General features: G+C 51.3%; 1 protein-coding gene across 2 annotated transcripts in view; it reads left to right on the top strand.

The window, feature by feature from the left end:
• Positions 1-26,873, top strand: part of EMILIN2 (elastin microfibril interfacer 2) — a 49,682-nt gene extending 22,809 nt beyond the window's left edge. For both annotated transcript variants that reach the window (XM_027577323.2, XM_027577324.2), the window contains exons 3-8: positions 4,273-4,448; positions 8,943-10,871; positions 20,512-20,925; positions 22,193-22,225; positions 22,739-22,867; positions 25,872-26,873. In XM_027577323.2, coding sequence (XP_027433124.2) covers positions 4,273-4,448; positions 8,943-10,871; positions 20,512-20,925; positions 22,193-22,225; positions 22,739-22,867; positions 25,872-26,209 — 3,019 coding nt within the window. In that variant the 3' untranslated portion in view covers positions 26,210-26,873. The remainder of the gene's footprint in view (positions 1-4,272; positions 4,449-8,942; positions 10,872-20,511; positions 20,926-22,192; positions 22,226-22,738; positions 22,868-25,871) is intronic.

The raw sequence follows: 26,873 nt of genomic DNA, 5'->3' as shown, positions 1-26,873 counted from the left end.
GGGACCACACACAAGAATGAAGCAAGAAGAGTTAGTTCTGGGGTTTTGGGGACAAGCCAATGCTTGGAGAAAGAGAGGAATTTACTAGAAAGTCTCTTTTTGGGAGAAATCCTGGTCAAGCAGTTGTCCCAGCAGGGGCACAGGGGTTTAGATTTGTGCACTTTTAGTGGCATGTATTCAAAAAAGAAGTTACAGGTGAACACAAAATTCAGGGAAATGATCCTTACCTTGTAGGTCCTTACCTTGTAGAAATGATCCTCGGCCAGTGATGTGTGGTTATTTCTGAAAAGCCTTCTACTGGCATCGCGGGAGGGATGTGGGAGGAGAAAGAAGACAGGGGGGGGTGGGGTAGGAATGAGGAGATGAACAGAGGTGTATCAGTTGCTCCTCCCACGGTGGCCTCGTGAGTCCCTGTCCAGGAGACACCTGTGATGACAGACATGCTCACACTAATCTGCAGGTGGCTCCTGAAACGTGGTCAGGGTGACTGAGGAACTGAATGTTCAATTTTGTTTACTTGTAATTAGTTTAGATTTAAAAAGCCCCACCTGATTAATGGCTATCTTCTTGGACAACACAACTCGAGGTCACCTTCTGGTGACCCAAGGACTCTGGAGCTTGATTTGGTTCTGGGGAGGCTCTGGAATTCACATCTGCTGGGGTTAGAACTGAGGAGCACTTGGGGCTTTTAATATGGACATTGGATTCCCCCAAACCTCATCAAAAGTAGACTTAGTATCATTAAATTACTGTTTGATTAATCAATTATTGACTGATGTTCATTGTTTGTTGAGCACCTGCACTAGGACAGACGCTGTGTTTAAAAATGAGGACACTGAACAAGTGTGAATAGAGGCATGTTATGAAAGAAGCCTCACCTCCTGTCAGTGGGAAGGAGTCTTTCTGTGGGGGAAGGGGGTGATGTCAGATGGAGGCAGTCATTTTGTCACATTTTGTTTTAATAGGGACATTTCAAGTCCTATGGTCCCTGAACTCTGATTCAACTTTTCTAGTCCTCCTTGCCGCCTTCCTTCTCAGTAGAATCTTCTGGGTTGACCTGATGTCTTGAATGGTGGTTGAACTCATAAAAATGGTGAACCCTTGTTTCACCACCCCCCACCCCAAAAGGGTTTTAGAGGGCGAGGAAGGGGAGGAGAGTTGAGAGGATGGGACGAAGAGCACTGGCAGAGATTGGGGTGGGCTGGGGCGGTGGGGCAGTGTGCTGCTGCAGCCCCCAGGGACCCCCGGGAGTGCCCGAGGCAGCTGTGGAGGCAGCTGTGGACAGGGCTCCCTTGAGGGACAGGATTTTGTTACAGTCTCTACCCAAGACTGGGATGGAAGCCAAGGCTGCAGCCGAGTCAGCCTTCCAGCTCCAGCCCAGCACCGCCTTGACTCTGTCCCTTGGGCTGTTGGTCCTTCTGCTTGGCCACCCCCAGCGGGGTGCAGTTAGCTGATTCAGTAAGTGTCCATGGGGCGCCTCCTGTGCGCTTACAACCCAGGGGTTCTTAGGGTAACACTTGGGCTGCTTTGGGTCAGTTCACTCCCCCTGCCTGGCTGTCTAGCCCTTGGTTGCCTCAGAGGCTCCCGGCTCCTATGAGGAAGGAAGGCTGATGGGTGCCCTGAGTTTTGGGCTGCACGTCTCAACTCTGGCTGCACTTGACAATTACTGGGGGAGTTTTTGAAAGGTACAGATGCCTGGGCATCCCTGGCCCCAGGCCAGCTAAATTAGAATTTTGAACATAAAGACCTGGGCATTTTTTTTTTTAAAGCTCCCTGGCCAGGATATTGTCCTGCAGAGCACCGAGGGTTGGAAGGAGGGCCCAGGAATCCTGCTGCGTTCCTCCCATCCTCTGGAAAACCTCTTGGCTGGCTCTCGTGGAGGCGGGAGCCCCATTTCTGCAGGGAAAATCCCGGGAAAGCTGGGGGGGCCGCATGCACAACCCTACCTCTCCCCCCGCCCCACCCCGCCATCGAGGCCTGAGGACCCGTAGTCGCCTCTGGGACCCCTGTCCTGGTGCACGGAGCAGCCGGAATGTGAGCTTTCCCACGGCTGGAGGTGGCCGCCTGATGGCTTCCAGCTGTCACCGCTAGCCAGGGAGGCCTCTTCCACATGCTGGACTCACCATTCTGTCAGAAATGCTGCCCACCTGAACTCGGCGCCGCCAGCCTAAAAGCCTACAGGCAGCCGATTAGGGTGGAGGGTGGAGGTGGGGGATGTGTGTGGGGCTGGAGAGGAAGACAGGAACTCCAGGGAACTTTCCTAAGTTATGAGCTGGCTCCAAACTGCTAACTGCCTTTAAAGAAAATAATGAGGTGTGTTGAAAGAGCGAACACTTTCTTACACTCAGCTCAGCAGTTGGAGCCAGGGCCTCCGGGTGGGGAGGGAGTCGGACTCCAGCCTCAGGTTTTGCTCTCCTGGTCCCACTCAGCCAACATCCAGAAGGGTTTGCTGTGGGCTGTCATCTGCTGGCTCACGTACAACACCCAAGCGCAAACACATTTTCACATTCAGTCTTAAATGCTCAGAGGAACCAAGGTTTTCTGAGATTACACATTTTTGCAGCATTATGCTATACTTGAGCATGCAAAACAATGAAGTGGAATCTTCTTTCTTTCTTTCTTTTTTATCGCTTCTAGGACCACACAGGGAATTCTTTTGGTAGGTGGGGTGCTCGGGGTCTGGGGGCTGGTGTGCACCTGGCCCCGGTCAGATGCTCGGACAAGTGTTTGCTGAATGGGGATGGCAGCTACCCGCTGACCCAAACTTGTAGGGCTTGTGGAACATCTCTGGGTGGGTGCGGTTGCTTCAAATTTAAGGCAATCTCTGGAGTCACTGCTTCTGTGTGCTGGGAGGGCCGTCTGGGGTGCAGGAGAGAACACTTGGGTTTAAATCCCAGCCCTGGCCCTTATTGACCGTTGGAACTTGGACAGGTCACTTGACCTGAGTGAGCCTCTGTTTTCCCATTTGTGAAAAGGGGAAACTAAATAGTTGGGTCTTAATGGGGGGTGTGGTGGCAATACCAGGGAACTAAGAGCCTAGAAGGGAGGTCTTGCCCCACCCTTCTTTTCTGTTTCATTCATTGGGCTTTCTCTTCTGTTTTCCTTGAAAAAAATCTCTCTCTGGAGCTTCTCAAAATCTGTGCATCCAGGTCCCACTGCAGACCAATTAAATCAGAACCTCTGAGAGTGAGACAGGGGCATTGGGTTGGCAGTTCTTTACAGTTGCTGGTGATTCTGATGCCTGGCCAGTGTTGCGAACCACTGCCCTAGAAGGGTCAGTGGAACTGGGACAGCGATAGGTGTTGGGACAGTAATGCTTGGGACAGTACTGTCCCCAGGGCCCAGAGGGTCACCTGGGGTCCTGTTGGTGGGAGAGTTCCTTATACATGAGGTTTTAGGGGTCATGGTTTTGACCCTCAGGGGCCAAAAACCCGTTACATTTAGTAATTTGCAATTTTCTCAGGAATGTGACTTTGAACTCCACCCACTACAAGGTGGGTGCCTGCGATGGAGTCACCTGGCTGGCCCCAGGCCCCATGGGCCCCCCAACTCTCCCCTGAGCAGCACACAGCAGTGCTAGGGAAGTGATAGAGAGCTGATTCCTTTCTGGAAATTGGCCCTCAAAGAGAAGGGCAGCTGCTAGTGCTGGTGTTCACAATGAAGAGAGAGGGAAGATGTTCTAGAGAGCCATGATTCCAAGCTGGAAGTAGAAGTTCGGATAAGTTAAGGAGCAGCTTGCCTCTGTGCTGTGAGCAGGGGCACCCGGGGGTGTTGGATTCCTGCATCCATCCCTCTGAGTGTCCAGGGGCTGCTGGATTGCCACTCTCTGCTCCAGGCCCAGCCCTGGGTCTGGAGGACTTTATAGCTTATCACGAGTCTCAGTGTGATATGCGCATGTATGGGGGGAACATGTACTTTTTTTTTTTTTTTTTTTTTAGAGAGAGGACAGGGAGGGGCAGAGGAAGAGGGAGAGAATCTTAAGCAGGCTCCATGCCCAGCGTGGAGCGCAACAGGGGGTTTGATCTCACGACCGTCCGTGGGAGGGGAGCTGGGTGTGGGAGGGTCTAAGAGATGGAAGGAGGCCAGTCTGATTTGGGGTGAACCCCAGGGGGTCAGGGCTGGACTGAAGAGACCAGTCGTCCCCTCTGGGTCAGCTTGGAGAAAGTAGACAGGGGCTTGGATCCTGTTCATTCGGGTCCAAGTCAGGGAGGGCCAGGGGCTCTGGCGACTGCAGCCACCAGTGAAGAGAGATGCCACGCTTTTCTTTGGCAGGTATCGTGTGAACTTCAGACCCAGATACGTCACCAAGTACAAGACAGTGACACAGTTGGAATGGAGGTGCTGCCCCGGCTTTAGAGGGGGAGACTGCCAGGAAGGTCCCAGGGACCCTGTGAAGACTCCCCGCCCCACGCCCGCCCGGCCTCGAAATAGCATGAAGAAAGCCACAGGTAACTTCTTTGTACTTTGCTGTGGGTGACCACCTCTGATCTTTCCAGTGCTCCTGCAGACAGTAGGATTTATGATTTTCAACGGCGATCTCTCCAAGGTTCAAGTAACACGCATATATGCCTGCAGTAGACACATGTGGCATGCAAAGTTATTTGCAAAAGCAGCAGCAATTAGAGTACAGATCTTTTCTTTTGCAAGTAAATTGCTTTGTTAGGGCCAACTTGTGAAAGCCAAGGACTTAGCAATCAGTGTAGGGGATGGTTTCAGACTGGTGTAGTGTGCAGAACATTTGAAAAGAGATTCAGATGTAGTGATGATTTGTTTGTTCCTGCTTTTCATCTACAAGCTCCCATAAATCTGAATTTGAAGGAACTAAATTGTTGTTTTTTTAAATAGGTAAATTAGAATCATTGTCATTCTGTTTGGGGTGAGATATTTGCAAAGCTAAGACAGAGAGGCATCCAGTGAAGTTGTTCTTAAATTTGTTTCTAAATTTTTTTGAAGTAGCACAAATTCAGTGAATAACTCAGAAAGCAGTGATAATTTTCACCTTTGCTTTTAAGTTTAACATTAAGTGACTGACTTCTATGGATAAAAATTGTCCTTTTATCTTTCCTCTTTCTTAGGTTGAGTGAGAATAAACGTAACCTAGGTTTTCTCATTAATTTGATGGTTGTCTTTAAATGATTTTATTTTCGGGCACCTGGGTGGCTCAGTTGGTTAAGCGACTGCCTTCGGCTCAGGTCATGATCCTGGAGTCCTGGGATCGAGTCCCACATCGGGCTCCCTGCTCGGCAGGGAGTCTGCTTCTCCCTCTGACCCTCTACCCTCTTGTGCTTTCTATCTCTCATTCTCTCTCTCTCTGAAATAAATAAATAAAATAAAATAAATTATTGTATTTTCCCATGAAGTATTGTCAATTTTGAAACTTGTAGTGTTTCCCAATATTGTCTGTAAAATTTTAAAATAATTTTTATGAAAAAAGTAATGCATATCAATTAAAGAGTGTTTATAAAGTTATAGGGAAATACTTAGTTACACATAATCTCACTGCCATATGATAACTACTGCTAACATTTTGTTATCACACATTACTCTCTTTCCTATGTCTGCACATACATTTTGTTAAAGAAAAATTCATTTATTCATCCCACAAATATTTATTGAGCTTCTATATCTGGCAGGCTCTATCCTAGATACTTGGGAAAAGTGAAAAATAGGGCAGACAGTCCCTGAACTCAGAGAAGGCAAACATCAGACAAGTAATTACAATAAGTCATCATAGATAATATGATGGGGACACACAAAGGGGTCTGTTGGATCATAATAGTTTACTTTTGTTTCATTTTTACTTTATAAAAGCTTAAGCCTGTATGTAGTTTACTGAGTCGAATAGCTTAAAAGGACTATTAGGAGAACAGTGACCCTCCTTCTCCCCTGTTTTCCCTTCTCGGAGGTAATTCCTTTAAACTGTTTAGATTGTCTGTTGGAACTCACCTCCATATCTATTGACCTCTCATTATGGAAGGTGAGGGTTTGACTCCTTTTCGTCTGCTTTCCAGCACATGGCTCCCATACCCTCATCCTTTCTGTACAGTTTATACCAGGTTTTTAATTTATTTAATACATATTGTTTACATTGTAGTAACTGTATAGATAATGTTTACAGCTGAGCCATGTAGTATACTATGAATCTGTTGCCTTTCCTATACAGCTTTATGGTTTCTTTAGAGTTTGTATTTGTCTTATATTTTCCTTTGTTTTGTTTTTTATGTCTTTGTCCTTATTTCAACCCAAACTCTCCTCTGGGTGATTATCTAGATGTCATTTCATTATGTTCAGACACATCAGTGTCATCTTCCTGAAGCATCCTCCTAGAGCTTTCTCACCTGCCCCACCTGGTCAGCTTCTTTTCCTTGTTCACAGCTGCCAGCCTGTGATCTTCACTTGTCTCTCTCCCATTGATCCCCTCTTTCCTGTACCCCCTGCTTGTTCTCAACTTACTCCCTTGTTTTGGTAAAGCACATCCTCCAGTAGTTTTATGAGAAGATTGTATGGGAGGTACACTTTCTATTATTTTATAATCTGAAAATATTTTAATTCTACCTTTAGAATTCTAGATTTGAAATAATTTTCCTTCAGAATTTTGAAAGCATCACTCAATTTTCTTCTAGCTTTCAATACAGTTGTTAAAATGTCCAAAACCATTCTGATTCCTAATTTTTTATACGTGACATGGTTGTTCTGTTTTTTGTTTTGTTTTGTCGTTTTAGTGGGATTTCAAAAGGGAATGAAAAGGAAATGCTTATCCTTAATCCACTGTCATTATAAAGAACACACTATTTTTTTAAAGATTTTATTTACTTGAGAGAGAGAGTGCGTGTGCGCACTCGAGAGTGAGCACAAGCAGAGGGAGGGGGAGGGGGGAGAGGGAGAAGCGGACTCCCCGCTGAGCACAGAGCTTGACGTGGGGTTCATGGGGCTCTTTCCCAGGACCCTGAAATAGTGACCTGAGAGGAAGTCAGAAGCTTAACCGACTGAGCTACCCAGGTGCCCCAAGGACATGCTATTTTTAGAACTTATTTTTTAACTTAATCTATAATGAACAACAGCTCATTAAATAATTTACAATATCATTTAATGGCTTTTGAGAGTGTGATTATTTGAACACAATCCCCTACTACTGGTCACTTAGGTCGTTTGCAGTTTTTCAGTATTATAGATACTATTTGAATAAACATTTTTTCCTCTTAATATTTTAGATTCATCCTTGATTATTTACTAGAAGTGTAATGTCAGGGGCAAAAGGATTCTGAGATTTTGATACATACTGCCAAATTATCCTTCCAAAAAGTTGTAGCAGTTTCCATAGTCACCAGGAGTATGGAAAAGAAGCATTTCCTTACATTCTGATTCTCCCCCCGTCTCCTGCCCTTTCCTTTTATTTCCTTTGCTCAGAATGGCATTTCATCTGTATGTGATTCAACAGTTTGTTTTTTTCTCCTAGTGGCTTGAGGTAGAACAAATTTTTCAGTGTGGAAAATAAAGTATTCTTTATAGTTCTCTGCTTGGGAGTTTGGCCATCTGAATTCCAGTCTTGGTTTTAACACTAAGTTGATTTTAATGAATAATAGCTGTGGTTATGATTGTGTACAAAAGTTTAAGGGAGGAAAAAACAACAGTAAACTCAAATATCTGCAACGTTCTACATTTACTTCTAGTGTTTGTTCAGTGTACCTTAATGCATTTTACTTCATTTTCATCTATATTGTGTTTGACTTTTTCCACCTGTCAAGATAGTCTCCATATCATCTGTGTAGGCTTGTCAATGTTAGCCCCTCCTTTTTTTTTTTTTTTTTTTAAGATTTATTCCTTTCAGAGAGAGAGCGAGCGAGCAGTGGGAGGGGCAAGGGGAGAGGGAGATAAGCAGACTCTTCACGGAGCAGGGAGCCCAACGTGGGTCTCAATCCCAGGACCCTGAGATCATGACCTGGGCTGAAATCAAGAGTCAGAGGTTTAACTGACTGAGCCACCCAGGTGCCCCTGTTAGCTCTTTCTAGTATTCCTTGTATCCTACTGTGTGTTCAGGGGGCATGGTTTGCTTCTAATCTCCTATTGCCTCAGGTTTCAGTAATTTTCTTTTTGTCGAGTTCAACAATCTATCTGTCACTTTATTTTCATTTTTATGACTCATCACAATCATCCTTATAACTTTTTTTCTTTCTTTTAGACTATTTCCTTGGAGGTATATTTCTCAGATTATCAAAAATTCAATGTTTATATTCTTTGATTTAGTGAATCTTAGTCTATATGACCATGTGGCTTTATTGTTAGGAGATGCCAACAGAATCACTGCTGTATTTCTCTTTTGCTTTTAGTTTCCCGAACTGCATAATGGTGGTAAACAATGTCTATGAGACTCCTTTAGCCTAGCGATGCTAATAAAAGTAAAAGAACATTTAGGAGTTGCTTGGGGGATAACTTACTGCTTGTATGATATCATACCACCCAACAGCTAATGGGTGGATCTTGCTAAAGTGGCTTCTTGTGGTTTTATAGAACAGAGCCAATCATTGGGGTGTAGCTGCTGCTCACTAATGTGGGAACAATGTGTCCATATGACAGAGTAGATTAAGAATATTTCCCTTTAGGGTGCAAGAAACCACTGACCGTCTATTATGTGCCATGTACATATTCTCTTAACCCTAGGAGGGAAGATAGTACCTCTGCTTCAGAGATGAGGGGATTATAGTTCACAGAAGTTAATTAACTTGCTCAAGGGCAGACAGTAAACAGCAGAGCCAGACTGCAAGGGGAGGTCTCTTTAACTCAAAGCCCACTGTCTTTTTCGCTCTACCACGATTGCCTGTGGTTAGAGGGGATCTATAAGTGAAGGCTTAAGTGTATTCCTCAAGTACCCTGTTTATTGGCTTTGCAGAAAATGGGAAATGGTAGAACGTGTTAAGTCATATCCAACTCTTCCTTTGTAACAGATAATGAACCAAGCCAAGTCTCAGAGCCCAAGAAGACTTTGTCACCAACTCGTGCAGCGGAACCAAGCCAAACGGTAGATCCCAAACAGGAGCCACAGGAACTTCAGGAACAGAAAATCCAGGTGCTTGAAGAGAAGGTTCTCCGACTCACAAGAACAGTTCTTGATCTCCAGTCTTCCATTGCTGGAGTGAATGAAAACCTCAAGCATGCCATTCAGGACGATGCTAGCAAAATGCTGGCATCGTGGCTCAGTAATCTGCACCCCCAGCCGGTGCCTGACAGTGCCGTTGGTGGAGACACAGAGACCATCCAGCTTCCTGATGTCCTCAACAATAAGGGATCTGGCATGAAGGACATCAAGTCTGAATTGGCTGAGGTCAAGGATGCTCTGAAGAACAAGAGTGACAAGCTGGAAGAGCTGGATGGGAAGGTAAAGGGGTATGAAGGACAGCTCAAACAGCTCCAGGAGGCTGCCCAGGGCCCTACAGTGACCATGACGACCAATGAGCTCTACCAAGCCTATGTCGATAGTAAGATTGATGCCCTGAGAGAGGAGCTCATGGAGGGAATGGACAGAAAGCTGGCCGATCTGAAGAACTCATGTGAGTACAAGCTGATTGGTCTCCAACAGCAGTGTGATGACTATGGGAGCAGCTACCTAGGAGTGATTGAGCTTATAGGAGAGAAGGAAACAAACCTGAAAAAAGAAATAAATGATCTTCGAGCCCGGGTACAAGATCCTTCAGCTCAGTCAAATTGCTGTGGTGGTGAAAAGAATGGTGACTTTGGGCAACAGATCAAGATGTTAGACCAGAAAATTGAAAGAGTTGCTGAAGCCACCAGAATGCTGAATGCACGACTGGACAATGAATTTGACCGCCTTGTAGTTCCAGAGCCAGATGTGGACTTTGATGCCAGATGGAATGAACTAGATGCAAGGATCAATGTGACAGAGAAGAACGCGGAAGAACATTGCTTTTACATTGAAGAAACCCTTCGGGGGACCATTAATGGTGAGGTAGATGACCTGAAGCAACTTCTTGATCAGAAAATACAGTCTTTGGAAGAGCGCCTGGGGAGTGTTCTCCTGGAGGTGGCCAACAGCACTGAGGCAGAACTCAGCCCCCCAGCCTCAGCCTTACCGGGTGTGTCAGGGGCTGGGAACAAACAGGTCATGATAGAGTTAAGTCACCTGAAGAACAAAGTTCAAGTTGTTGAGGATATTTGCCGGCAGAACTTTCAGAGAGAGCCTCATGGCATAGAAGATACTTTGTCAAATGGAGAAGACCACATAACGGGTGATAGTTTGAACCTTTTGAAATCTCTGAATGACACGATGCATAGGAAGTTTCAAGAAACTGAACGTAGCATCCAGAAACTTCAACAGGATTTTAATTTTCTTTATTCTCAACTAAACCACACAGAGGACGATGTGAATCATCTGCAGAATGAGCTGAGCAGCTGTAGAGAAGGTAAAAGTGCTGCATTGGGTGGGTTTCCTAAGGGGGGCGAGCAAGGAAGGACAGTGGAGCCCCTCCCATCTCCCTGGGACCCCAAGGCTCATTGCTGCAGCCAGCTGGAGGAGAGGTGGCAGCACCTGCAGAACCGGGTCCTCTCTGAGCTGAACACTTGTAGGGAAAACACGCACGGGGTCCGGAGGGATGTCTCTGTGGTTGAGAGCAGGGTATCTCAAATGGAGAAAACCTGCAGCAAGCTGGACTCCATCTCAGGAAGTCTTCAGAGGATCAAGGATGGGCTCAACAAGCATGTCAACAGCCTCTGGAGTTGTGTCAGGCAGATGAATGGGACACTCCGGTCACATTCCAGAGACATATCTGGCCTGAAGAATTCAGTCCAGCAGTTCTATAGCCACGTATTCCAGATTTCTACCGACTTGCAAGATCTGATCAAATTTCAGCCATCAGCAAGTAAGTTGACCTTTACAATTCCATTTCTTGCATTTGTTTGCAACGTTTATCATGCTATATTTTGGATGGCCCATGGGATTAACTACATCAGTCCTCCCCAAAGTGTGGTTCATAGATTGGTGCCAGTTTGTGAATCACTGGTGCTCACTGGCAGTGAGATAAATACCCACATTGAGAGTATTTAGAAACTTCTATTGAAAACGGTTGGACTTCACTGTAGCATTCAAGCACACTGTCTGTGCATTTTACAGAAGTACCAGGACAACAGATTGAAAATGAAAAAGGAATACTCCTTCACCACAGGGAAGATGGCAGAATGTTGATCTGTGTAGACCGTCATGTTGGTGAGCTTAGAGTTGGGGTCAGGTTTCTGGCATGACAGCTTGGAGGAGTGGATATTGTTGTCCCATCTTTTAGGGAGTCTCCTGTATGCTTATTGGCTCACTTGTCTACCAACCTCGCTTTTTGTTTGCGGGTGTCATTATAATCTGTCCTCATCAGCTTCGGGCTACCTCCTATTCCCTGAACTCTAAGGCCTAGATGATGGCAAGTGGAATACTGCCCTCTTCCTTTCCAGAGACAGAGACAAGACCCTGGACGAAAAGCATTTTAGGGGCAGTAACTGTTGAAGGCCGTGTAGTGCTTAGAACAAGGAAGCACATCAGCTGTGCGTGGGACAATGCTTGCTGCACATTAGATGCTCAGCAAATATTTGTTGAATGAATGAATGAATGAATGGTTCCTTAAAAACATGAAGTAATATATTCAACAAAGTTCGTTTCTTTTCTTACTTGAGGGTTCAGCCCATCCTCCCTGAAGGACAGAGCTTCTCTTATACCTGGATTCTTTCATTTAGGTAGTCTCAATAATGAGACAGCCTTTTCTAATTGGAGGCAGGGAGGGAAAATGAGTTCACATTTATTGAGCACTTTCTGTGTACCAGCACGGGGTTGGTTCCCTCAGGGGACATGTCTTAGAGCCCCCCAATCGCCTCATGGGGAAGGCACACTACTTTCCCAAGGGGAAGTGTATCCAAGGGCATACAGCCAGAAAGTGGCGGAGCCGGGATGGGAACCCTGGGTGGGCTGCATCCAAGAATTGTCTTCCAGTCCAGAGCACATCTCCTTTGTGTGTCCCAGAGTTGAACACAGATTTACTGGGTCCAAAAGGACTTGTTGAGAGCCAACTGTAGGCCTGGAAGGACCCCACTTCCTGATTCGCCCTCTCCCTGTTTCCTCCTCTCTTGCTTTTTGGGCCTTTATCACCTTTTTCACCTTGCTCAGCTCCAGGTGACAAAGGCCCTCACACGCTGAGCTGAGATTTTTATAGCCTGGATGGAGTGAAGCCTCTAGGATTTTATGTCCAAGCTGAGACATAAAACCCAAGGAGGGGAGGGCTGGAGCATGAGAGGCAGATGAGCCATGGCGAGTCCCTGGTAGGTCCCCAGGAAGCTGGAGGGTCTGAGGTAGTCAGGTGGGAAAATGTTTTGGATGTTCCCAGAGATAAGACGTTTGTAGATAAGGAGGTACCCAGGCCAGCTAGGACCAGGAAGCTGGACTCCACCCCAGTGCTGGGCCCACGACACTACGCTATTTATAACCCTTCCCTCTTCCCAGGCCCACACAGCTCCTCTATCTCTGGAATGTTGAGTAAAGGTCACAACACTGTGTGTGTTCATAGAACGATTGTCCTTGGGGTGACAGGGCTGTCTGGACGGTGCTTTATAATAACAGATTAAACCAGATATTTCCAGTTGATTTGCAACTCCCAGGCGGTGTGGGAAGCTGTGTTAACTCCTTCACACTTGTCTGTTGAAGGAGGAGTCAGAGGTGGACGTCTTTAAAGAGAATGTAGCTTCTAAAAGATTATCCTTCTGGAATGAATTCATTGCTGTGAATGTAGAATGTGTGGACTCTCGAGAATTCCACTGATTGAAAAGAACCAAAAATTAACAAGCAGGGCTCTCTCCTTGTCTTGTATATAGCACCCCAGTCCGGGAGGTCTGGAGCCTGAGTAGCAGAGGTCCAGGGGCAAATCTGGAGTTAAGGTCACAGTGAAAGTCACACGTCGGCCAGTTAAAAGTCAACAGAACGTTTATTGAACACCTGCTGTGTGCAGGGCTCTGTGAGAGACATGGAGAGAATGAGTAGCAAGATCCTGACCCTCAAGGCATTTTCAGTCAGAGTGGGAAAGCCACATAGGTCTGCAGAGAGAATGAATGTGATAGCAGGTAAGGCCCAGCCGGTGGTGTAGGGTTTATCCTTTCAGTTCATAAAGTCTCACTGAGCCTCTATTATGGGGTAGTTAATGAGCTATGTGTGTGGAATATGTGGATGATGACGCACATGACAGTGACAGTCTGAGGGCCAGCAAGCTGACCAAGGGATGGTCATGGGAACGGGGTGTGCATAGGCACACTGGCTGTGTGGAGAGGCACCTGTGGCCACTGTGGAAGTCGGGGGGGCTCCTCAGAGGAGAGAGCCCCTGAGTCAAGCCTTCAGGGTTGAGTAGGTTGAGAGCTTAGAGGTTGGAGGGGTGAAGAGTGAGGTGGAGTGATAAGAGAAGCTGCTGGCAGGGGGTGTTACTGGAACTGATAACGAAGGGATGGGTAGGGTCCAGAAAAGGAGGAGGGGAAGGCATACCTGCTGAGGAGTTGCTATGAATGGGTCAGTTAGTTATTGCTGTGTAACAACCTACCCCAAATCTTGGGGGCTTAAAGCAACAAAGATGCATTGTTTTCCATTATTCTGGGCATCAGGAACTCGAGGGGGGCTTGCCTTGGCTTGGCTCGGGGGTGGTTCTCCATTTGGCATCAGCCTGGGTCAGTCACTCAGCTGTAATCAGCTGGCAGCTGGCCTGGCTGCGCTGGGAGGTCGGGGGTCCGCCCTGTCGCCATTCTCTGTCTCTCTCTCCATGTGGCTAACTTGGGCTGCCTCACAGCATGGCGGTCTCAGGGGAAGTCAGACTCACTACATGGTGACTGGCTCCTAAAGGAAAGTGGAAGCTGCCGGGCCCCTTCCGGGCATGGCAGCCTGTCTGCCACATTCTGTTAGTCAAAGCAAGTCAGCTCCTGAAGGGGGACGTGGTTTGTATGCGTTGGGAGGGAAGGAACCTTAATGGTAGTCATCATGTCTCCCTCAGGGAGCAAAGGCCCAGGGATGAGGGTGCCTGATGTAGGTTTGGACCAGTAACCAGGTGGCTGGACTGCCTGCGGAGGCAAAGTCCGGCCTTTCCACCCAGGGCACTGCCCTGTTCTCCCATGCCGTTCTTTTCTTCAGAAGCATCCCTAAGGGGGCCTGAATTTTCCAGAAGGCAGGCAGTGTGGGGGCTAGGGGCATCATATAGCTCCAAGTCTATTTTGTCTCCCTCCCATTAGTGCAGATGTTCTTCCCTGGGGTTTAAAAGGGACTCTTGAAATTATTTGCAAATGTTGGCTGGTTTTTTTGGACCAAAGGTCCATGGCTTTCATCTAGGAGGCAGAAGAGGTGCCTAACTTCCAAAAAGTGAAGAACCAGTATCTCACCTTAAGCTCAGTAAAGTGGGTGTGATGCCTCTCTCCTGGCCCCCTCCATCCCACCCAGTCATTCCCATATTCATTTATTCAACTGACACAATCTTAGCCGCGTCCTGGCGCTGCAGTGCCTGTCCTCACGAATGTTACACTCTCGTAGGGAAGACAGACAATGCACAGCCAAGCAAACAATGATCTGATTTCAGCCAGTGATCAGTCTGCAAGGAAAAACAACAGAGTAAATTCATGGAGAAGAGGAGACAGCAATATGTTTTAGGTGAGTGGGCAGGGAGGGTTGCTCAGTGGAGAGGACATCTTTGCGGAGCCCTGCAGGGATCTGTGGGAAGTGTCCCCCGCAGACAGAACAGCACGTGCAAAGGCCCTGGGGCAGTAATGGGTTTGCCCTGTTTGAAAAACTTAGAATGCTAGTTTTATCAAGTATATGAACAAAGGGGGTAAGTCCTAAGCACTAAGGTCAGAGAGGGGGTAGGAACCAGATCATGTAGGATTTTATAGGCTATGGTAAAAGATTTGAGTTTTAAGTATGATGAGAAACTATCAGAGGATTTTGAGCCAGCCAGTGTTTATTATTTCCCAGGTTTGCAATCCAGCTATCTTCATGCTTTCTCTGGGGCTTTGGGCAAGTCATTTATCTACCTAGTTACCTCACTTTCTGCATCTACTAATTGGAAATAATGACACTTACCTCAAAAAGTTGGTTTAAAGAGGATTAATACTCATAAGGAGTGGAGTATTAAACAGTGCCTGGTCCCTGGTAATCACTCAATCAGTATTACCTATTATTTTAACCCTCTGTCCCCTATAATAGATGTTTACTCTGCTCCTGGCTGAACTTTTCTCCCTTTCTCTTCCTACAAACCCCCAGGCATCCAGCCTCAGGGGAGCCAGAAGAGCCTGTCCACAAAGCAGACATGGGACGAGAGCCCTGCATGTCCGGCTCCTGGCTGCTCCGTGGAAGGCTCCGGAAACCCAGTGGGGGTCTTCTCTCTTTCCCTTTCTTTTTCTTTTTTAAATTGGGGGTCAGGTGGGAAGTGTAAAAAGCCCAGAAATCTCCCCTCCCTAGCGTTCAAGATTCACGTTCAAATACTTCTGTTGATGAGAGGCTCAGAACTTGGGACTAAGTTAGGCTGCTAAGTCCTTTGTCCTTCTGTCCGATTTGGCCGGAGGGGTTTGGCCCGCTGCCCGCACACGCTCACTCACACTGTTGGAGACGCGTGGGGCCCTGCGCTTCTGGCTGGGACCCTCTGCCTTTCACTTGGTCAGCATCTTGTGGGGCAGGAGTTGCTCTGTGGTGTGGGTAAAAGGCATCTTTTCCTGCCTGGGTCCCAAGGACTGCCCTGGCCTGTAACTCAAGCATTGTCAGCGAGGCCATGGCTGGCTGCCCCCTTTGACAGCCGGGGCATCCCAGCCTCCCGGTGTGACCTAGACGCTGAGGCCTGGTTGGACGCCGGTGTTTTGGCTGTGCCTCTTACGGTGGGAGAGAGGGGAGTTCCTGGGATTGAGAAACCTGGGGCTCCCGCTGGGTGGGGATGGCAGGCGGAGGAAGACTTCTGTGCAGCAGGGAAGCTCTCTTACCCTACGTCACAGTTCCAAGAAGAGACATGCCCACCTAGATACCAGGATGTTGTTTCAACCGACCCTGGTGACAGCAGCATCACTTCCTTTTTCGAATCCCCCCATCTGTTTCTTCTGCTCACGTCAGAGGGCTGTTTCTCCTAGCACTTGAATTTGGGAGTGTTAGAGATTTAGGAATCCCATCGTTATCAAGTGGCTTAATGCAGTCTGTGCCACAAGAATGAAAAAGCATGGATTTTCCAAAGATTTAACCATAAAACCTGGCCAGGGAAAGAGTGGCCTGATGTCACAATGCTGGCCTGGGCCCTCAATGTGAAATTGGCTGAATCAGGAGCCAGTTTAGGTCCAAGATAGCATGATGGACCAAGTCAGCGTTTTATAAATATATAAAGGCTAAAACAGACTGCATACACTCGGACCAGCCTGACTCCAGCAATACGCACCCTTTTGCCCTGTGGGCGCCCGGTGCTGGTAATGCCCTTTGGTGGACGTAAGTAGCTGCTGTGTGGTGTTCTCAGGCCTGAGCTCTCCCCCATAGCTGCATGCAAGAATCCTCAGGGAGCTTTAGAAAAGTAAGAACTCCTGGGCTCCATCAGGAGATTCCTGCTCAATAGGGATGAAATGAGACCTAGGAATTTGTAATCAAATTTGTAATTAAAACAAAAACCCCTAGCTCTGGTCCCAGAAGCAGAAGGAAGGCTACTTCAAAGGCAGCAGGATATCACCACCCAGGGTGAACTGTGCCCAAAGGAAGGGGAGAAACAGGGAGGAAGGGAGAGGAGAGAGAATGAAAAGGCCGACTTTGACACTGGGCGGGCAATAAAAGGGGACTTGGTGTGAACCAGTCCACTTGCAGACTCCTGTAGTTGTTGATAGGACATGCTTTATTTACATCTTGATTTCTGCAGCTTTATAGTAAGTCTTAAGACCAGGGAGTGTAGATCCTGTGCATTTCCATAGGGATTTTAGAAGCAGCTTGTGAAGTTCTACCAAAAAAGAAAAAAAAAAATTCCCAGGTGATGTTGAGGCTCAGCTAGGTAAGACTCCCCCCCAACCCCGGGATTCTGTGATTGCAAATTCCTTCCCATTTCAAATGTGCTGCCACCGCGAGTATGGCTGTGTGTGCCTCTCAGTTGTTCTCTAGGTTGTGCTGGTCGGACATGTGGACCCGTTTTCGCCCTGGAGCCCGATTCCAGGGCTTCCCGTGTGGTCGCGTCGGGACTCACTGTGTCGCCCTCTGCAGGAGGCGACACTGCACTCCTGGGCGGCACTGAGGGCTTCTCGTCCTTCCAGCCAGAGCCGCCAGCCGCATCTAGGTCACCGTGAGCTCAGAGTAGAACCATTGCCCAGGAGACCTGGTCTCCCTTCCAGTGTCCGCAGGAGACCAGGTCAGGTGTTCTGTGGGGGTCTCGCCGCCCCGGCAGCCTCCAGCAGGCCTGCGGTGCTCCACTGTGGGGGGGTCCCTTTGGACCTCGTCCGCCAGCTGAGCTGCTGCAGGGAGCCTGAGCAGCCCCTTCCTGCGGCCCACGGTGGCGGTTAGCGGCGAAGACTTGGTGGGCGTCCTGTGGGCGTTTGGAGGCCCGATGGCCAGCTGTAAGGTGCTTGCGGGGTTGCGGGCTTCCCGGCAGGCCTGCTGCCCCCTCTGCTGGGCGCCCTGCACAGTGCCCCGCTCCCATGGGCACCTGGTTTGGTCTGGTTGGCAGGAGGGGGCCGCAGGGCTGGCCCGCTAACAGACTGGGCAGATGAGGCAGGAGGGGTCCATGGCCTTCCCGCAGCCGGGGCCCCGACTCTGGCACCGGAGGCCAGCGTCCATCCCCCACGGCCTCTGCTTCTGTAACAGACACCACCTAAGGGCCCTCCTTCCTGCAGTCTCCCCCCACCATGCAGCCGGCCTCCCTTCGGGGTTCTCTGGTGGCCGCAGGACGCAGACACAGCCTGGACTCCTGTCCTCCCAGCCGGGGCGCAAAGCGGCTGCAGGACACCGGTTCTTAGCACATCAGCTCACGGGTTCCTAGGGATTTGCTTCCATAGGACTTCTCTTTCATGAAGTCAGAATTCTAGAGGAGCGGGAGTGGCCTTTGGTAGTCGGGTACCAGGCCCGTCCACAGAAGGTGGGGTGCTGCCAGCCGGCTGGGGTTGACCTGGGGTCACGAGGGCAGATCAGGACTGGAGCCTGGGGCGGTTCCCTGGCCCGTGGCGGCGCACATGGGGCCTGCAGCGGCCCTTCCTACGCCACAGTTGGGTTAGATGCCCGGGGCAGCAACACCGGGCTCTTCAGGACAACTCAGTTCAAGTGGTCACTCTGAATTAGAAACACATGTTGAGCTCAGAAAGACATCCACTGCCAGGAGTGATCTCTCCAGAATGAGCAAAATGCTGTCCAGTCTTTGTTACAACTTTGTAATAAATGTATATGCATTGGAAACACGTGATAACCGTGATGCTGGAGAGCCGGCATGAGCCAGGGCACGGGGGTGGGGGGTGTTGTTGGGGAAATGACTGGACCCAGGGCAGCTTTCTCCTTACTGTCCTGGCTGAGATGCCTCGGAGCAGTCAGTTGCCCACAGCAGGCCTGGGTGTGCTCCCCCAAGGAAATTAGTGGAGGATATTTGTTCCAAGGGGTATACTTGTGCATTCTTTGCCTTCTGTGCAGTATGGCAAGCCTGGGTGTTGGAGTGATGGATATAAAAGAGCTGTCACTGTCTCTGAGGACCAGAATTGCCCTTGGTGACAATGACTTTTGGGCAAAATTCAGGTACCTAATGCAATGGCTGGCAGGAATTAGAGTGTGTCCCATAGTACCTTCTAGCCTTCATTCATTCACCAAACACTTAAATGTCTCAATGTCAGGTGCCAGGCCCTGTGCCAAATGCTGAGGATAAAAGATTATTAAAATGTGTCCTCAAAGGCTCATTATCCAGCATGACAGGAACACTATAAACAAATTGAAAGACTAAAACAAGTCATCTAACGAATGAAAAGAACTCTGAAGAAACACACAATGTAAGAGAACAAACATGTAAAACCCTTAAAAGAGCCTTCTTTCTTATTGGAGGCTTTCCTTGCAGACATGTGATCTTGACCATGGTTCATGTGTAAAGGTGAGGCATTGGGCAAGATTTCATGCTGGCGGGCTTCATTATGGGGACAGTTTGAAGATTCTCCCTTTCTCCAACCTAAGCTATAATAAGTGTCCTGGGAGCTAAGTAGGAAAGGGGGTTGGGAGCTTCCTAATTCAGTGGGCAGACTTTGTGTTTCCAGACTGTTCTCTCACTCCTGTCCTCCATTGTGGCTGATGTCCCCATGTCTGCAGTCCCTCTGCCTCAGTTTGTCTAACCCAACCCTTCTCAATCAGGATTCTGAAAGAGAATTGAGGCCTGATTGCTGTTCCATTGAATGATGAGAATTCTCTTCTCTGTATCTAAGTATTAGTTCTGTATTATCCTTGGGATGACTGAGAAAGTGGTGAATCATTCTCCATAGGGCTTAATTCTCTCATGGAGCACTGGTCGGTCCCTTTGGGGCTGGAGGTGGGTGAGCTACGTGGCTCTTTGGTGGAAGGGGAGCACATGTTTGATCGCCATAGTTACCTTAGTGAGTTTGAAAACGAGACAGGGGGTCAAAATGCAATCACTGATTTTGCCGGGACATCACTGTATAGCTTCGGGACTTGGGCACTGCAGGTACCATACAGACTGCAGAGGTGGGTGGGGTTGGAGGCTGGTATCTGCCATTCCTGGTTATTTTTAGATGCCTTGTGGACCCTTGGAAGCCTTCCTGGAAGCCTGCCTTGTTCCAGGAATGTATTCATAGAAGGAAGGGCTCGCTGCTTCCTGGTGTGTCACAGCGCCATCCCCTAAGGGCAGGGAAATGTGAATCAGAAGTTTCTTCCCGTGGACTTCCCCTTAGCTGGTGAGCTTAAGGCTGTGGCAAGAGGCGTGGGGTGTTTCTGCTCCTTTGGGGCCTGTGCCTGCTGCAGAGGGGCCTTAAGCTCCCTGACGCCTGCTGGGGTCACTGCGGCATCTGCGTTCGGCAGGGCTTCGGCTTGCGGAACCATCCAGTGACCCTCAGACTTGCCGGTTTGAGAGAACATAAGGTGGCTGGGGGCAGCAGGTCCTGTTCAGTAATTCCTGATAGACCTGTGGTATCATCATGTGGTGAAATCCGAAGTTTTAGTGCTGAGGCCAAGAATGGTGCTGTTCTGGGGAGGCAGCCATTGTGTAGAAAGGCTGAAAATCCTCCCACCTCCCCCTGGCTGCTGTGCAGGGGTCCCCAGTGACCTCACCAGCTCCTGGGTGACCTGAGGGCAGCCTACCCCGTGGCCCACCTCCTGAAGCTGTGAGGCATGCTGTGCCCACGCTCTAGTGGCTGCGCTGGGCTCGCCGGGGCCCGTGCCCAGGACGCTGCTGATGCACAAGCACATACCTTCCCCGGGAGCCGAGCCCATCAGGTCTCACCGAGGGGCCTGGGGCTGAGCAGTCGAGTCTGAGGTTCTTAACCCTGCGTTTTTCTCTCCACTTTCCAAATGATCAGCCGAGGAGCCCTCAGAAGCGCCGCCGCCCCCGCCCCGAGGAAAGACCCCGCAGGTGCCTGGAAGGCCCTCCCACCCGGCTCTGGAGGAGGCCCCCACGGAGGCCTCTCATCCCGAGCCGACCCCTCTGCCGACACCGAGCGCTCCCCCACTACCTGAGGACCCCAGAAGACGGCCACACACAGGCCAGCGGCCTGTCCTGCCCAAGAGACCCCCACACCCGCTGCCCCCGCCAACATGGCCGGGCTGGACAGGGATGCCCTACTTGCCTGGCTCCACCGGGGTCATTATGGAGACTGGAGAGGCCGGGCCTCCGGGGAGGATGGGCGTGTCGGGGAGGGGCCTGCCCCAAGGAGTGGACGGCCAGACGGGGCAGGGGCCCATCCCCAGCGCTGAAGGCTTCGCGGGAGCACCAGGTAAGGCCCTTGCGGCTGGGCACATCTGAGTCGGTGGGGGCGGGGGGGGGGGGCATTGTGAGAATATATGGAGGGTCAGCCTGAGCCTTAGGGGGTCTGCTGCAGGGTCTTTCCAGGTGCAAGTTCCAAAAAAGAGCTCTTCAGAGGTGCTGAGGGATGAGTTCATGCTAATCGAACCCCCAGAGGCTGGGGCACCCCCAGGGTTAGTGCAGTAAACATCTCGTCCCACTTCCAGTAGGAAAGTGTACCTAGGAGACCAGTGTGGACTGGGAGCCTCCGCAACAGCAGAGAATGCCGCCCCTCAGAGTGGGTGGGCCAGAAGGTTCTGGCTCAAATCTCAGCCATGTGAACACAGGCTTTGGGGCCTGGGACGGCTTCATAACCCCTGGAAGGCTCAGCTCCTTCACAGGCAAAGTGGGGGTAATAGTGGGAGCTTTGGGGGCAGCTCTGAGGGTGATGGAGAAAACCCCCGTTCAGTGCTTGGCCAGGAAGGACTACTTGCGAGCTGTGCAGGGCAAGGCAGGAGGGAGAAGAAAAAGGGAGCGAGCAGGTGTGTGACCCCTGCTGCGTGCCAGGGACTGAATCAGGTGCTGGGGCTGCTGTAGCTGTCCTGACGGCACTGTGCAGTCCAGGGTAGTCCCGTTTAACACATGAGGGAACGGAGGCTCGGGGCGAGGACAGGTAAGCGGATGGTGCTGCGTAGGACAGTGCACACCGGAGCAGGCTGACCCCAGCTGGGAGGGGCTGGCGCACCCGGGGGCCCTGAAGTGCCATGGCTGCCAGGCAGGCGGGGTCCGTGCCGGGAACACAAGGAGGCACGGGTGCTTGGTTCCTGCTCAGCCACCCCAAGCTGCAGCCATCACAGCTCTCCCCCAGGCGACTGTGCCTCTCCAGAAAGGACACTTCCTCTCCTGGTCACGCCATGCATTACGGCTGTCTATACCGCATCTCCTGCCGTTTGGCCCTTTGTCCATCAGCGCTTCCACCCCCGCCACCCATTCATGCATTCATGCAGCACAGTCCAGCCTCCTCTTTCTCTTCCTCCACCAGCCAGCTTGCCCTCAGGGCTCTTCTCTGGTCGGGAGAAGTGGGCCAGGGAGGAAGCAGGCACAGTGGGGGCACAACTGTGCCTCTCCTTCTGGGAAGGCAGCTTGTTGGGGGCAGGGGAAGGGGGGGTGCTTGTTTTGTCTATTTAAAGAAGTAGCGTGAGGAGCAGGGAGAAAAAGAGGGGCTCCTGTTTGACGTTCGACCCCATTTTTTTTTTCAGGATACCCCAACTCCCCTCCGGTAACCTCCCCAGGTACGTGTGCTGGGGGACCAGGCCGCCTCTGCCCCTCCCCGGCGTGTCCTGCCTGCTCCCTCTGGGCTGTTAGTGTGGGTGGAAGCCGGGGTCCACCAACTGAGGGGGAAACCGCTGCTGACTGGATTGACGCCCCCCCCCCCCCCAAGATTTGCTCCTCGAGAGGGTCAGAGTCATGCCTGAGACAAGGACTTGCCCTCATAAATCAACAAGCGATGGAGTCGGCCGAGAGGCTCACTGGCCGGGTCTCTGCCTGGTGCCGCACCCAGCCTCCCAGTTCCCCACTCTGCGCGTGTGTGGGTGTCGGGGGCTCAGGGTGGCCACGGTGTCACACGGGCATGCGGCCTCGCGTGTCCGCCCCCCGCCAGTGCCGTCCCCCTGCGCGTCCCACGGTGCTTTACCACCTTAAGGCAGAAGAGTACGGGCGAGGCTGCCTGTCCTGGCACACGGGCCTCAGTGCTCCAGACCCTGACCTCTAACCCCTGCGAATGTTCCATGCCCTCTTGGCTCCAGGGGTTCCAGTGCCTTCTCTGGTGTCTTTCTCTGCGGGTCTCACTCAGAAGCCTTTCCCCAGCGATGGGGGCGTCGTCCTCTTTAACAAAGTGCTGGTGAACGATGGAGATGTGTACAACCCCAACACTGGTAAGCTCGGAGACTGTGCACTGTCTCCCAACGCCAGTGGGGCCCCGTCCCGTCTGCTTCCCCAGGGCGTGTGGGTGGGGTGGGGGCGCCACGCTGGAGGAGGTGCCTGGGCAGCTGCGGGCGTGTGAGGGGACCACCTGGCCCCTGGTACTCTTCCCCGCTTTGTGGGGTTGGATGGAGGTTTCCAGCTCACAGGCTGCAGGGTGGGTGGGTGTGCAGTGACATTTTCTAGTCATGAGATCAGCATACCAGCCCTCGGCACTTGCCACGGGAAGCGCCGTCCCACTTGTTTGTGGAGGCCGTGGAGCTCTGCCCGCCACAGTTACTGTGCCCTGGCCCCTCCCCACTGTCGCTCCATGCCAGCGAGAGGCCTTTTTCAGTGTCCTGTTGTCCTCACACCGAGACAGGACAGACGGGAGACCAACCCCCTGCCCTGTCTCCTTCAGAAGCTTGTTGATGAACAGAGCCAAGGAAGGGGACAGCATTCCTTCCAGAAGGGGCCAGACCCTGCTTGTGGGGTCTCCCGCTCTGGAACAGAATCACTTCAGTTGTGGGCCTGGGTTCTGCCTGGGGCATGTGTGTTGTTCCCCAGCCCCTGACAAGAGTGAGGACCAAGGTCACCTCAGGTTCCTGTGGTGTAGGCTTCCTCCTTTCCATCACACCTGAGCCTGGGCTTCTGTCCATCTTTGTCCCCAGAGATTGGAGTCAGAGCCTTCCTGAGAGGCCAGACACGGGCATCTTGTCCCCTATATGAAGGGGAGGCAGGTCAGGGCCCCCCTTCCCCGCCAAGCCCATGGGCAGCATGGAGGGAAGTACAGCTCCAGGTGGGCCCAGGGCAGGTCAGGGCAGAGCCCCGCTGCAGGTGCTGAGGGCCCACGCAGCTGGGCGGCCTTTCCCGAGTAGCCCACAGACTCTGAGAAGCCGGTCTCTGGGCCCATCAAGCGCCAGCGTGCTGAGGTGCCCACACGGGTCCTTGCCGAGGAGCTACATGGGTGTGATGGCAAGTGGGAGTTGAGGGAGGTTATGAGGAGGCAGATGAAACGGGATTCCTTCTCAGCAGAGTTTTTAGCCCTCACCCTCATGTCTGCCCTGCGTGGCCGTCTAATAAATCCTACAGTGGTTCTTAAGTTTTAGTGAGCATAAAAATTACCTGCAGAACTTGAAAAAAAACGGAACTCAGGTATCCTCCAGGCCCGTTGAAGTCAAGCGCAGGACTTTTTTTTTTTTTTTAAGATTTTGAGCAAGCGAGCGAGTATGAGGGGAGGCACAGAGGGAGAAGCAGATTCCCTGCTGAACAGGGAGCCCAACATGAGGCTCGATCCCAGGACCCCGAGATCATGACCTGAGCCAAAGGCAGACCTTTAACCAACTGAGCCACCCAGGCGCCCCAGGACTCTGCAGTTTTAACCTGCTCTTTTTTGTGAATAATTCTTTTTAACCTGCTCTTGAGGCACAGAGGCAGGCCGGGGTGCAAGAAGGGCCTTTGCTTTCAGAGACCTTTTTTTCTACACAAATACAGCCTCCTCCTGGGCCCTCACTCCATGCTGTCTTTGATGGTGGGGTAGCTTGTCCACCCTGACAGGTCAGGTGGTCTTTGCAAGCAGGGATGGTGGCACATTTCTGGCACATTCCAGGATGCCCAGCCCAGAACTGTATTCTCTCATTGAGCAGGTCCTCAGTAAAGGAAATTCTGGGAGACCCTGAATGTGGACTCAGCACAGGCAGTCTCTAAGCGAGGAAAGAGGCCATGGGCCTGGAATGCTGGGACCAGGTCTGTTTTCAGGGTCCAGGTGCCCCTCAGGAAGACTGTGGAGCTTCAGATTACTCACCGTTACAAGCTGGGGAAGAGAGCAGGGTGGCCTGGCATTTTCTATTTTTCAGGGCAGATGAAGACCCAGCCCCCGAGATTCCTTCTCAGCTCCTGGGCCCTCCATTCTGTGGCTCTTGGCCTGTGGTCAGCGTCCATGTCTAGCCCCCTCCCCACAGCCCAGGGGAAGTGGCTGCTGCAAGCGTTTGGTGGGGTCTCCGACCTCGTCTGTCTTTGGGGCCAGTTGTCGCTTTGCAAATGGTCCATCTACAAATCCATCTCTTCTTTCTCATGCCTCTTACCTCCGAGCACTGCTTCCCCAGGCCCAGAACCTGTGGGTCATTGGTTCAATGAATGCCAGCTTATTTCTGGCCATAAATGGATGCCACCTGTATACTGGTCCAAGACAAGGAGCCTGGCTCTTCCGCATGAGGGCTGGCTGTGGTCTCTCCCACAAGCTTTGTGGCTTCTTTTTGGCCCCATCTCCTCAGGAAGCAACTCATACATTTCGTAGATTCTGTGCCCAGCACACACATTGTGAGGCTTATTCTCAGTGGGTCTTGGGGTGCTTTCCATGCTGGAGAAAACTCCCAAATGGCAACCAGAATCTGGGCAGCTGGTGCCACCCCACTAAACCTTAGGGGAGGTAGGAGCAGGCCCCGGGCTGGGCCCCGGCCCTGAGTCTTGATGCCTGTGCTGCACACACAGCACGGTGAAGGCAGGTATGCCATGCTGCCAGGAATGTTAGAGGGACTGAGCTCTCTTCCAGCAAGGCTGGCTAGTTCTCTCCCTGCACAACCGCAGGGGGCAAGTTCTCCTGAAGGCTGCTCTGGGTGGAGGTGAGTTAACGGTGATCGTACCACATGCTGGGGGTTTGGCAGTATTTGTCCTCTTCTGGAGGTTACAAGCAGAAGACAGGGTCTCACCGTGAGGATTGGGTTTGTTGCAAAGGGCAGTACCAGCTAAGGGGGTCTGTCACTGGGTGGGCATAGGGCAGGTTCAAGTACAGAAAGGGGCTACCTCCCTTCAGATCAGCCTGCCTTCTATGGGTCGGGTGACCAACTCTCCCAGTTTGTCTCCTGGGACAGTCCTGGAAAAACAGATCGTTAGTCTCCCAAATCTGGGTTAACGGACAACCTGTCCCAAAGGTGCTGGGATGGTGTCCCGGGACACGAGTGTCTGCCTTCCTCCTCCCAGGCATCTTCACGGCTCCGTATGATGGGCGCTACCTGATCACGGCCACCCTCACTCCTGAGAGGGACACGTACGTGGAAGCTGTCCTGTCGGTCTCCAATGCCAGTGTGGCCCAGCTGCATACGGCCGGCTACAAGAGGGAGTTCCTGGAGTACCACCGGCCCCAGGGGGCTCTGCACACTTGTGGGGGCCCGGGGGCGTTCCACCTCGTCGTGCACTTGAAGGCAGGAGATGGTGTCAACATCGTGGTGACTGGGGGCCGGTTGGCTCACACGGACTTTGATGAAATGTACTCCACATTTAGTGGGGTTTTCTTATATCCTTTCCTTTCTCACCTCTAGGGTGGCTGGGGAAAGGTACTGGGAAAGATAGTCGTAAGAACTGGGAAGCTTTAATATATGCAGTTTCTGATGTATGTAACTGGAGCACTGATCTAGTTTTCTGTGAACATCCCAACCCCTCCCCTGAGATTCAGGCCTGCCGTGGCTGCTGAGGCCACACACCTGAGTGTTCCCCAGCAGGTGGCGAGGACACGTGCCTGACAGGGCCACGGCCTGCTGTCGCTGCGCCCAGCTACCTGAGGAGCAGCATCCTCCCTCCCCTGCGGCCTCCGGTGCTGGTGCCGCATCGGCAGGAGCTCTGCTCCAGGGGCCTGCATGGGGCCGATTGGGTGCCCACTGCGGAGCACGACCTGCTGCTGGAGGAGGGAGAGCTGCTGGGGTACAAGGCGGAGGGGATGAGGGCAGGCCAGGTGGTGCCGGTGGCCACAGTCTTTCTTTATTCACAGCGCCTGCAGGAGAAGGTTAAAAACTCAAGGGCTGAAGCCGCACGTGCCACCACAGAGACCTGGGGGCAAGGTGCAGGCTGGCCTGGGCTGGCTCTGCCTCGTGCTCCGGGCCCTGGCCCAGCGGTACAGGCGGGCCGGGAGACTGTGCGGCCTGTGGGGCTCCTTGAATGACGTGTACATGTGAAGTGCAAAGACAGGGAGTGTCAATAAAGATGTAA

Source organism: Zalophus californianus, chromosome 14 (assembly GCF_009762305.2).
Source record: "Zalophus californianus isolate mZalCal1 chromosome 14, mZalCal1.pri.v2, whole genome shotgun sequence".
In the NCBI taxonomy this organism is placed as follows: Eukaryota; Metazoa; Chordata; class Mammalia; order Carnivora; family Otariidae; genus Zalophus; species Zalophus californianus.
The sequence above is the reverse complement of the archived record's forward strand: the minus strand, read 5'-3'. Positions and strand labels throughout refer to the sequence as shown.